This window comes from Drosophila montana, unplaced genomic scaffold (assembly GCF_035044405.1).
Source record: "Drosophila montana isolate Dmon_TW-CO22-7 unplaced genomic scaffold, ASM3504440v1 contig_779_1, whole genome shotgun sequence".
NCBI classification, from domain to species: Eukaryota; Metazoa; Arthropoda; class Insecta; order Diptera; family Drosophilidae; genus Drosophila; species Drosophila montana.
The window spans coordinates 1,724,643-1,737,357 of record NW_026999075.1 but is presented as its reverse complement, the minus strand read 5'-3'; the positions used below and the strand labels follow the sequence as shown (position 1 = coordinate 1,737,357).

Genomic DNA, 12,715 nt, shown 5'->3' with positions numbered 1-12,715 from the left:
ACTTTAAAATGTGATTCTTTTGCTAACATACACTTTATACCGTTTTATATATTTTAAATGGATTCAGGATATAAAAAGACGTATAGCTAAACGTCTGATAAGAAAAAAATATAAATTTCTACAGTACGTTACAAATTGTGTGACAATATCGGAATGCCCCGCTCTGCAAGTGTATTTAAAAATAATAATAAACAGCAAACAAACGTAGCTTGAACGCAGTTTACACGTTTTCGTATCTTGTATCTTGTAAATGTAGCTAAACTATGCACCAGCAATTGAAAACTTGCTGAATGGAGCTCAGCTCATAGACAGCTCAGCTTTTGTTTTAACTGTTTAGCAAGGCCCAGTTTCTATTTCAGTTTCAGTTTCAGTACCAGTTCGAGATAATCGAGATTGTCGCTTTAGATTCCGATTTCCATTTCAAAATGCTAATAAATCGCTGTTAATAAGCTCGTTTCAGTAGATACTTATTGTGTGAATTTTGTGAATGGTGGCGGCAGCTCGTTAAATGTCTTTTAGGCCTGAGAAGTGGCTCAAGTCGAACGACATTTTTCCTAAGTGATATTTGAAGGTGAAATCTTGTGTTTATCACTTGTATTGTAAGTAAATGCAGGCGCTTCGAGTTTCTTATAACTAAAAACTTCCATTGTTGATATTTTCGATGAGTGTTTGGCAATAAAGAAGAAAATTTGTTATTAGCCAATAAACATTAATTGAAATTGATAAGCTCGAATAGTTCGATCGAATTTTTAAATAAAGAAATTGCAATATATTATACGAGTAAAAAGGTTGTAATATTCTGTATGCAAATTCACTCATATTTGTAAAATATTGTATGCTTTAAGACCCAACGACATTTTCTGTTATTTTTTAAAATTTAATTTTGAATTTTTAGTTCAAAAACTGTTATAGGGAATATTTAATTTTGCTTTAGCAAACTTTTGTTATTGATATTTATTATAAGTATGGTAATAAATATGGAAAATTATTAGTATTTCTGTAACATGTATTCAAATTTGTCGTGTCGTTCAATAAGCTGAGGAAACAAATTGTACTGAATTTTGATATGCAACATCAATTTCCTAAGATTTTAAAAATGAACAAATTTAATTTTCTGTTTAAAATAATACTAATTTAATTATTAATTTTGAAAGGTTCTGATATTTCATTTTAATTAATATAATAATAATAATAATAGGCCTTCGCAAAATTTAAGGAAACCCATGTGTCGTTTGCATAACAAGATTTCTATCAAAAAGTTAATCACAGTTTATTGTCTGTTTTACACTAAGAATCCATAAACAATCATGGACTTAATTACCCGACTAGCAAATTAGTGTAAAAAACCCCAAATGCATTAAAGAGGAAAAGAGCGAAGCAATTTAAGATCACGTGACCAATACAATACAGTAGCTAAATTAACAATTTTACGGCTCTATCGAGCAACGCCAGCATTTTCCAAAGGGTTCCGCTGGCATGCCAAACAATTATGAAGATTAACATGGCAACCAGCGCGTGGAACGGCAGCTCGGGTCGAGCTCCCTTTCATGGCCAGGCCCAGCCATGATTGCCTGAATGGTGCAACTGGGCTGGGCCTAATGCATGTCTGTGGCGCTGACTCTGTTCCTATAACCCATCGATAAAGAGTTGGGGATTGTTCAATTGTTTGATCGTTCGAGTTCACGGCCTGTTAGATAACATTCGAATCGAGAGCTGGAGCCCAGCTGCAAAATAATGGCGTTAAATTACCAATATAAATCAATGTGTTAAGCGAACTTGTGAGCCATACACACACACTCATACACACAACAATTTTGAAACCCACACCCGCATCTGCGAGCACAAGAAGAGTACACAAATGTCAGGGCGGGCGGGGCGGTAGTCTCCAAAGTGCGGTGCGGCGCAAAGGGCGAGCCGCCAAGCCTGGGGCCGGTTTACACAAACGTCTATACCCTGGAAAAAAAAACCAGTTGAACAACTTGACTTGATTCTAAAGACTTTTTCTTTCTTTCCAAAGTGAGTTGGTTTTTTTTCTTTTCGTTTTGTTTTCGTTTGGCTCTCTCTCTCTCTCTCTCTCTCTGAAATCGTTTATCTTTGAGTGCAACTCAACTGATGGAGGCTCAGTTGGAGGAGCTCTGCAGTTTTTTATCTCCTTCTTTTTAGGGCGACATTAAGGCACACACAATTCGTGTTTGTGTGTTATATTTGTGTAGCTTAGTGCTGCTCCTCGAGCGGATCGAACCTTCTTTTATGGCTTGCAGCATGTGAAACCAGTTTCTTTTTTTTTTATTTGTCTGTGTAGAGATTCTTTATGGTGACTCTGCGATTGTATTTGCTTTAAATTGTTGCTTTATTTCTTTTTTTTTTTTTCATCTGCCTTTCCAGAAATCGGTTTAAAGGATTTGCGTTGCGCATTTGCGCGCATAAGGTGCGACTTAAGGTGCTTTAAAATGTCTTCATAAATATGACAAAAATATAAACTTTAAGTATGACACACATCGAATATTTGACCTGATCTAGTCAAGGCAAATTTGTCTGTAATGCCTGTAATGCTAACATCCTCGTGGCTTATTTTATATACTTTACTTTATATACTTTATATTTTTCAATATGTTTACTAAATATATACTTTTCAATATGTTTACTAAAAGTACACCTAAAGTGTTCTATTCTATACTGTCAAATAAAAACCTCGTTATTATTTATTCGCAATATTTTTAGTATACCCATAAAATAACTCAAAGTGGAATAATAAAATGGTATTTAACTGATGATCACAGAATTTATGGCCATTCAATTATTAGTCATATGAATTATTTAAAATGTGACATAAAGATTGTTGTTGCTTTTTTTATCGATTAACTGGCGCTCAAGTCTCTCACTAGCGCGATAAAAAGTGAATGCCAGATCCGACAAGTAGCGCCAAGTTTGGTCAAGCAATGTCAAGTTTCTCGAGTTAATAGTGTTGGCAGGGGAGCTATTGGACAAACCAGATTTTCCCTCTTCTACTGTTTATCTATGGGAACGTGTAAGCAATTGTCTTGTGAAGTGCTGTACTTAAGAATCTTTGCAATCGCTAATTGTGTAAATGGAAATCCTTAAGAGAATTTACTTTAACGATGTTCATACCCTAAACCCATTGAAAACTCGCAAAAGGTATACATATATTCTTGTTCAGGACTATCTGAAAAACTGCCAAGAGACTTGGAATTTGTAATGTTTATTTTGCTATACCGATCGATAAATATTTTATATCGAAAAATATAGATTTTTCACGTTTCTTTAAGCATGAAAGGAAACTACAATATTTGGAGCTGGGCTCACATCTAAGTTAATCAATTTTCCATTCTTTTTCTTGTATGTATGTTTACCTATCAATATCAAATATCCGATAAATTTGACTAAACAAATATATAAGAAAGAGATTATGTTTTGTCAACAGAATTATGGAGTTTCCTTTAATAAATAGTAACAAATCACAAGATCGCAACTGATTATTATTAGGTATTCATTTCAGAAAACGTCAACGTTAAAAAGTTTCACTTTCGGAATTTCATTATTATTATGGATACAAGTTGTTTTTAACTCAATGCCAACTTTTTGCACAGATAGTAGTAGTTCAGAGTGAGGAGGGGACTGTCAAGGGGCACGACTGCAGTAGCAGGTCCGTGTAAGACCCAAGACGTAACGCCAAATTTTAATGACAGTCCAGCTGCACATGCGCCTAGATGCAATGGCTTTTTATATAATTTTAGTTGTTTTTTGTTGTTGATTACTTTCCAGTTGGCGCATGTGCTGGGCATATTTGTTAAATTATACACTTTATGTTAATTGGCAGCGCTCCCAAGTGGTTGGTTTTCTTTTCTTTCCATTTTTTTATGGCTTTTCGTGCTTGTTTACGATGTTATCAGTGAAATTGTGATTGATGCCTGGCACAAGCTGAGGAAAACTTGCCTAGCCAACGTTTTTTTGTTTTAGTTTTTTATTTTTTTTATTTTTAGGAGGTTATCATACCTTTGGCATCGGGCTAGTGCTGGTGCTTGTCAAATTCTTGTTAAATTGATAGCTACACATCGATATCTGTCTAATCAAGTTTTTGGGCTCTGTCCCATTTGTCTAACCCCAGTCAACAATTTGTCGCATTAAATTCAATTAGTGGTTTTCTTGTATTTTAATTGTACTGGCTTTTGCCTACCTTGAATGGCCATTTGCAGCTACCATAAAAGTCCGCTTTTTTTATTTTAAAATGCATTTTCACTTAAATGCAAACAGCTGCATGACATTTTTGTCATGCAACGCGTGTCCATGTTGTTATTTTCACCTTTTTGAGCTTTTGCCAAATAAGCCTTGCTTAATGCTCAGCATTTAGCCAAGAGGTGAGAGTTTTGCAATTGAAATTGCATACAAATGAAATTGTGAATACTTCATAAGCTGGCTTTACTCTTTAAAGGAAATTAAGCTGGTCGGATAATGATTATTTTACCTTGTCGAAATTCCCCATTATTTATTTACAATTCATAGAGTCTATTTTACTAACAGCAAGACATTCGATATAAAATAATAATCAATTTTTGACACCGTAATTGATTGCAATAAATAATTCCAAATATCAGCTAGTACATTCCAGAATTTCGTTGTATTCTAATAATAAATTATCTTAGATATATATTGTTTAGTTCAGCCATAAATTTAGTTTTATATCTCTAAATTTATTGAATTAACAGTTAATTTAGATTGCTTTTTCTCTAGAAATATATTTAATCTGATGGCATCAAATCCCATCTGAGCACACTTAAAAAACAAGAAGGAATTTTCCATGTTTTCAATTCATTTTAAATAAATAATCATAATAATAGCTTGGCATAGTCTTTTAGATTTGACATTTAAGGTATAGCCGCAATAATCATAACTTATATTATAATAATTGGGTTTTCATTCATTGTGTAAACACACAAAGCTCATTTAAAGTTTGTAATATAATAAAATAATTGGGCTTTAAGTATAAACATATGTACTTTAATATGTTTGGCTATTGAATTAGCAGGTTATAAAGCGGAGGACTTATTACTTTCCATTTCTCTTAAGTATGTAAATTAAATTAGTTTTTTATTTTAATTATAAAATATCAACCAATTTAGTACTGAGATTTAGATTTATTTTGGATAAGAAATAACGCAGATAAAATAATAAATAATAATGTGAATAGAAAACAAAAGCCTCCGGCAGTAAGTAATCATTTATCCAAATGATAATGATGCAAATAAATATTAAATTTGGCAAAAAAATGGGGAATTCCACAGTCCCAATAGAGATTGTTACGAAAGTTTTCATAATTATTAAAATTTAAATTCATTAACGGCTCTAGCAGCTTTGAAAACTCAGTTGGGAGATGTATTCTTTCTTTAAATATATACTATATCTTTCATGGTGTAATTGAAATAAATGTTTGCCATGCTAAGTGTGCCCCATCTGAATGGGGTTCAATACATTCAATCGAACAGGTTTCAACTTTCTATACTCGGCAATCGACACTCTCTTTACAATAATTATCGTATTTACCTGTTGCAACAGTGATTCATGGCGATAATGATTGTTTGGCAGAACGTGCTGATTGCCCGTTGCCGTTCCGACGATATCCATGTTAACAGCCGAATATAATATTGTGAGAGGTTTTTGCTGATTTTTATTATTTTTTTTTTCTTTCCACTATTTATTTATTTATTTTTTGCTTAGTGTTGCAGGTTTGCGGGCGGTTGCTGTAGCAACATGTTGCACAAACTAAATGCAGGCGTTGCGCGCATGCGCTGTCAAATTTACACAAGAAACCAAAAAAATGCACAAATTTTCTCAATAATTTTAAAATTACTGTGCGTGTGTGTGTGTGTTACAAAATTTTAGCTGTGCTTCGGTTAATTAGTTAAACAATTTCAGCGAAATGCACATATTTTTTTGTTGGGCTGCACTGCACTTTATACTTTTTCTCTTCATAAATTAGGCTGCACTTTAAATGGGTTTGGGCGGCACGGGGTGGACGGCTTGGCGGTGTGGCACAAAAAAGTCGCGAGACACGCGCGCGACAAACAATTTGAACACGAAAACACACAGCGACAACAACTGCTAACGGGGCACGTTCGCAAATGGCCCACTGTTGGTTTTTTAGAGGGAGAGACGAGTGCGTGCAGCAGTATGCTGGAAAAGTACAGGCGCCGCCGCAGCTGTACAGCGAAAATCAAAGCGCACGACGACGTCTAGATTTAAGCCGAAAATAAACCGAAACGGGCGAAATTCATCCGTTAATCGCGTCCATTCGCCAGCAAACGTTGTCGACTTTTGAAATGGACGCCGAGCGCTCAAGAAAGCAAAAGCCGCCGTTGCCGTTGCCGTACGTGGAAAACGTAAAATATGCTCAAAAATGCCCAATGCGCACACACAGGCGCAGGTAAGCAGCGCGCACCTTTCACACAGACGCAGACCTTCTCACACACACACATACAGACACATGTGTCAGGTAGACGACAAACTTGTTGCTGGCAACATGAGCGCGCGATGCTGGCAAAAATGTTGCCAAGCAACTTTTTGAAACATGGGCCAAACGGAGACCCGGTTTGGCGGCCGCCTCTACACATATACACATATGCACACACACACACACACACTCGAAACATAAACGTATGCCTCTTTTGTAGAGTTTGTTGCTGAGCGACAAAGCGACAGCAAACAAATGGGCAGCACTGGCAACGGGTTTTCGATTTTGATTTAAAAATTTGCTGCTGTTAACTTTGGCTTTGGCTCCTTTGCGCGCCGCTTGCCAGGAATTGTTGAAGGAGTGTTTGTTGCCGACTCTCTGTGGCGTGTTCAAGTTTGCAATCAAAGATAAAAGAAAAACTTGCCAACGTTGGCAGTGTGAAGTGGTATTTATAGGAATGTGGCTCCCTTTTGTTGCTGGCTGCCGTTGTGCATTTCCAATGAGCGACTGCTGCGCCAAGCAAAACAGCCAAGTATGCACATGCACATGTACATGCTGTGGTAGTTGGTATTGCCATGAGTCAGTTGGCTGGTCAAGTGGTCGCTCGCAAGGGCGTAAAGCGCTCAACGTTTGTCTGTCGGAATAACCTATCGCAATTGAATTTGCCAGCGACAATACTTTAGATATTTTAAATACCTTAAGCTACGGCACAGTCTGCACAATTAACGCTTGCTCAATTCTGCTTTACCAATTTCAGTTTGGAAATAGTTTTCCATTTTACGTTTCTTACACAGCTCTAATGTTGGCTGAAATGTTTACCTATACTATTTGACTCACTTGTTTGCCGCTAGATTTTAAATGCAAGGTTTTCGTCATCGGGTTTCCGAATATTAAATACTCTTGTAAACTTAAAAATGCTTAAAGATTCATTTATTCGTAATTATTTATTTCCAATCGATTGCTCCTCTAGGCGCAATATAACATAGTTGTAATTATTGTAGATCTTGAAGAGATTTGGGAAGTTCGAAATAGTTGAGTAGTTATGCGAAGATACCTTTAAAAACAGATAAGTTCTTGTTCTTAGGCCGATTATTCCAATAAAGCAAATTGAAATAGTAGTGCGATGTTGATAAAATTTTGCTCATAAGGCCGGAGCATAGTAAAACTAATAAATGCCGAGATTGTTTAAGATATTCTAAAACACAAATATGTTTTTAATACTTTATTCTTGACCGATAATTGCCAGCTGTATGATATAGTTATCTGATCTGCCCGGTATCTACATGTGTACTGTATAAACAGACAGACAGAAAGACTTGGGTTTATCGATTCGGATGTAGCTACTAGCTCGGAGATGCCTTACTTTTACAGATTTTATGTCGAAATTAAAATACTCTCTGCTAGGGTATAAAAATGATCCAGATATTCAAACTATTTAAACAGACTCGCCTTACCCAATAATAGTTAAGACATTTCGAGTGCTTCAAGAAATTGCCTGCAGCTCAAATGCATGAGTGTGCAGACAGCAGAAAAAAAGAAAAACATAAAACATTTACCAAGTTTGCTATTGCTCTGGGAGTATGGGTGGTGGTCAATATTTTAAGCATTAGCTCAGGTTATTTGCCCTCTGCTATTGATTTTCTGCTGGGCAATTGGAACGTGTGCGGGCCGCTGCGGGATTTTTCAATTAAAAACTGAGCTGCTATCGCAGACTCGTATTAAAGTAATTTGAACTTGGGTTAAAAGTTATAAAAGTATTACATTTTATTATATGCCAATATATTTATAGCCAAATGGGCAATGCGCAGCTTATCAAACCGCTTTTAAATGGGAGCAATGCAATTGCTATGAACACCTAATGCACTTTTTTTGTACCTACAACAATTGTTTTATCTAACGTGTTTCTTTTTATGATTGCCCACAACAACAACAACAATGAGCACGTGCAACCATTCAAACTGGCGGCAATTCGTTTTTGACACAATTATTGCTTTGAAAGGGTAGCGGCAGGCAGGGTATTTACGATATGAGACAGACAGAACCAGCTGCTGATCATTAGCCTACAAGTTTTTGGTCATCGGGGACGAGTTGGGTAATTTGATTTGTACACGAACATTGCAGGCGCACAACTTTATGAGCCGAAAGTATGAGCCACGCCGGGTTTTCATACCCTCATAAAGAGTATAAGATTTTTGTTACGAAATTTGTAACGCGTAGCAGAAAACTTCTTTCACTAAAACCTTTTTTGTTTTAAAGTTATCTGAGCCAAAATTGGTATTTACTACCATGCTACTATATTATATAGCTTTACAGAAACAATTGCTCTTAAAATGAGTTGTTGCATGAACAACCAAATATCTTGACTTAAATTCAGCAAGCTTCATTTTTATCATATCACATACATATCATATCCGAATACTATATGAGGTGGCACCTATAGGAACAATCGTTCAGAAAACTTCGCCATACGTCCGTAGGAGTATTAAATTTTCGCCATTTTCAAGTAACAGCAGCAAATTTATGTTATGTGCACACGAAATTACTATCTGAAAAGCATTGTTAAAAAAAAACAAAACATACAAGACATAATTAAGGAACCATTTGGAAATTACCATTCGCATATTTGGTGATTAAAATGTTTTTCTATAAAAAACAGCTATTCAAGGGGATATTAGAAAAAAGGCTTAAGCCCAGGTCAAGTTAATTTTAAAAAACTTATCGGGGCGAAATTTATTTTAAATGTAAGGTCTTTAAATGCCAACTCGAATGCAAAAAGTAATTTCTTTGAAAGACATAAATGTGTTGAAATTAAAAGATTGGTTTAGATACATATACAGATTTATAAGAAAATAATATATACATGATGGTTAAGTTTGTTGCATTATCAGTGCATAAAATATATTATAATATTTATATATATTATTACTGTATATTTTTCAGAATTTATTTGTAAATGATTGTTGATATTCTTCAAGCTGTCCACTTATCTGTCTGTTCTATCTTCCGCAGTTTTTTCCTCAACTTCAATCCAATTCAGAATTCCAATTATGTTGCAATGATTTGAATTATTTCGCTGATTGATCCAAAAAACAGGAATTCCTGCACTGCATTCACAATAAGCTACCGCAAGACCTCAAAAAACGCGTATTTTGTGTGTGAAGAAATAAAAAGCACTGCAGATTTTGTGTTGGCACGTGACTGCATGTAAATGCAACAACAAGTATGAGAAAAGCAGAAACAAGTAAGAGTGCTCTGGTCGGGAGTGAATGACTGATAATTACCCTGTAGACAGTAGCAAATTGCAGTCATAAGTATTCGAATTTCCATGTATGCGTTTCCACAAAACGGTCACGGCTTAAATATGGTATATAAAAGTATGTACATATAAACCAAGTGCAACGCTGTACCTTTAAACATTAGTTTTTATTTTAGAGTTTGGGTAATATGGAGAGTTAAATATTCTAAATCTAGCTCATATCATTTCGAGTTAAGCTTAAAACCCAAGTCTCCAAATCGATTTGTATCTATATTTAAAGAATGGTATTTGGAGTTTCTCTTATTGACGTACAGACAGACAGACGAACATGGCTTGACATAGCTCTTCATCGTGGCCAGGAGTATACAGGCAAGCTTCCGTCTGTCTGTTACATACACAAATAAAAAACACACACATATTTTCAATCGGTACAGGGTATACAAAAATGTGAAATTTTGTTAACAACTTTCTTCTTTCGTCGGGTGTCTTAAAGCAAAAACCCAACAATACGGCATAACACACGCCAGCAAGGAGGAGCCCTGCGTGCTTATTCAATTTACGACCAACTGCAGCGAAAAGGTGTTCGCGCTGGCCAACTCCTGGAACAGTCCAGAGCCACCGTTGCAACTGCATGGCCAGTTTTGCATAACACAGGGAAAAGTGCCGCTGTCTGCCCACAGTTTTTCCCTCCCTCCTCCTCTGGCAAGCCAGGGCAATGGCATTTTATCTATGCAGCATTTTGCGTGCTGCCAAGAAATTCATTTCACATGTTGGCTTAAATTCCAACACATTGCTCGTATTTCAAGGGTTTTACAGGCTGTGTCGCTTCAGTCCCCTCAAGCCTCCCCTGGTCACTGGAATTGGATGAGTTGGCAAGTTTTCTTGATTCGTTTTTATTTATTTGATTCGAGTTGATTCGAGCATAACTCCAAATGGAATTTTACACAGCGGAAGTTGAGTCATTTCGCACAGTGGCCTTAAAGTGCGGAAAATTGCTGTGCACTTTTATTTTCTATCTTCTTTATTTACTTAAGAAGCACAGGAGTCACAATTTTGATCGATTTGAAGTTTGAGCAACAAGAAATATGATAGGTTCTAAAACCGAAAATATTTATGGATATAGAAGAATCAAATTAATTTATAGCAGAAATAGGAAAATTTGATATTTAAAAGAAATGTTTATGAACTTTTTATATTTATTCATCATATCAGTTACTGTCAAAATAAAAAAGAATGAAATCGCGCCCAAAGTCTGTACATGTATTCAACATTAACTAATTCAAAAGAAGTCTTAATTGGTTTAAAAAATTCTTTTAAAAAAATTTTTTTTTAATAAAATTGTTTTTAGCATGTTGATTTAGACCGTTGATATTAAATAAATAATATAAATGGAAAAATGGAGTCAGCGCACACTGTAGTAAAAAAAAACAATCATGGAAACTTATTTCTCAAACTTAAATGCTTTTCAAAATCCAAAACAGAAGCGCATAAATACTGCCCACAGCGCATAAAAAAACGGAAAATAAAATAAAAAATTATTTTTTGGGTTCACTAATGACGCTACTTGTAAAAAATAAACAAAAATGCCGACAAAAGGCTGAAAGAACTGACCAAGACCAAGAGTAGTGACTGCATAAATGAGTGAAGCCGGCGGATTTTTTGAGGGAGCTGATGGAAACCGCAATGGAAGGCCTCAAAGGAACCACAGCAAACGGATAGCCGGATAGGCTCAAGCAGTTCACCTGGCAGGTATGCTAGTGTGTATGTATGTGTGTGTTTGCTTGCCAAAGTCAGCATCAAATTAGCAGCTACTGTGGAGTCTGGCCAACGTCGCGTCTGCGGCTGCTTTTCCATTTGCTGGCCCGCAAGCAAAATTTGGAACATCATTAATTTTAATTTTTGCGCAGCCCCCGGGGGCCTACAGGGGGGCTGCGGGTCGTTGCAAGCGTTCTGGACATGGGTGTGAGTGATGGGCAGGAATTGCAATGGGTCTCGGCGTCTCGGCTCGCAATTAAGGTAAATGGAAGTATGTTGGCTTGACAAATTCTGAACGCCATTTGATTGATCACCTGGTCAACTCACCTTTTTGAAGCGCCGCCGCTGCTGTTGCTGTGAGGAGGAGTGCACTGAGGCCGTCTCGAGCTGGTTGTCGGCGCTGGGGTCGCGTTTACCCAGCGCATGCAGCAGATCGTCCACGTTGCGTATATAGGGTCGTTCCCGATCTCGATTCCGCTCTAATACGGTCGAGCTGCCGCCGCCGCCTATGCAGCTGCTAATGCTCTTGTTGCCCACACTGTTGCTGCGGGAGCGCGAACGGGAACGCGAGCGCTGCTTGCCCAGCCAATAGACTTGATTCGCCAGATTGATGTCGGCGGCAGCGGCCTGGCGGGCGCAACGGCGTGCGGCTGTGGCCTGCTGCTCCTGCTGCTGCTGTTCCTGCGCCTGCTCGCTGCCCAGATACTCGCCCGCAATGTGCACCTTGGGCGTGCTGACCAACTGCAGTCCGGTGGCGCCTAGCTGCTGGGGAAATTCATGCAGCTCCAGTGGAAAACGCGGATCCATCGGCTGGCCAGGCTGACGCGGATACATGTAGCCATCGCGCAGGAACATTTTGTTGGTCGTATAAACGCGATCGTCGATCTGATAGAGGCCATCGGCGCCGGGGCCGCTGCCGCCGCCGATGATGCCATTTCTAACAAAGGCGGTGGGTCGATGACGTACGAGGGGATTGTAGATATTTGCTTTTGGTTGTAGTTGTTTTGTTTTAAAGCTGCGACGTCGTGTCGAAGGTTTCATTTTGCCAGCTGCCCAAAAGTATGCAATGGATTTCGAATAATAATGATGCGCAAAAAAGTATGTACTGATTACGGCTATTTCCCCAACAATTGACTAGGAGGTTCACATGAACTATTGCATACTCTTATGAGCCATGTATACAAAAATTCTGGAGGAATTTAATTTTAAGGGAAAATACGAATCGCAGCTACGTTCTT

At 37.3% G+C, this 12,715-nt stretch overlaps 1 protein-coding gene across 10 annotated transcripts in view; it reads right to left on the bottom strand.

Annotated features, from left to right (window-relative positions):
• Window positions 1-12,715, bottom strand: part of pyd (polychaetoid) — a 117,512-nt gene that overhangs the window by 36,383 nt on the left and 68,414 nt on the right. For 2 of the 10 annotated variants that reach the window (XM_064698615.1, XM_064698624.1), the window contains exon 1: window positions 11,805-12,533. The exons of 6 other annotated variants lie outside the window; for them this stretch is intronic. In XM_064698615.1, the coding sequence (XP_064554685.1) occupies window positions 11,805-12,518 (714 nt within the window). In that variant the 5' untranslated portion in view covers window positions 12,519-12,533. Of the gene's footprint in view, window positions 1-5,559; window positions 5,693-11,804; window positions 12,534-12,715 lie in introns of those variants that run through there. 2 more of the 10 variants (XM_064698616.1, XM_064698623.1) reach the window with 2 other exon arrangements.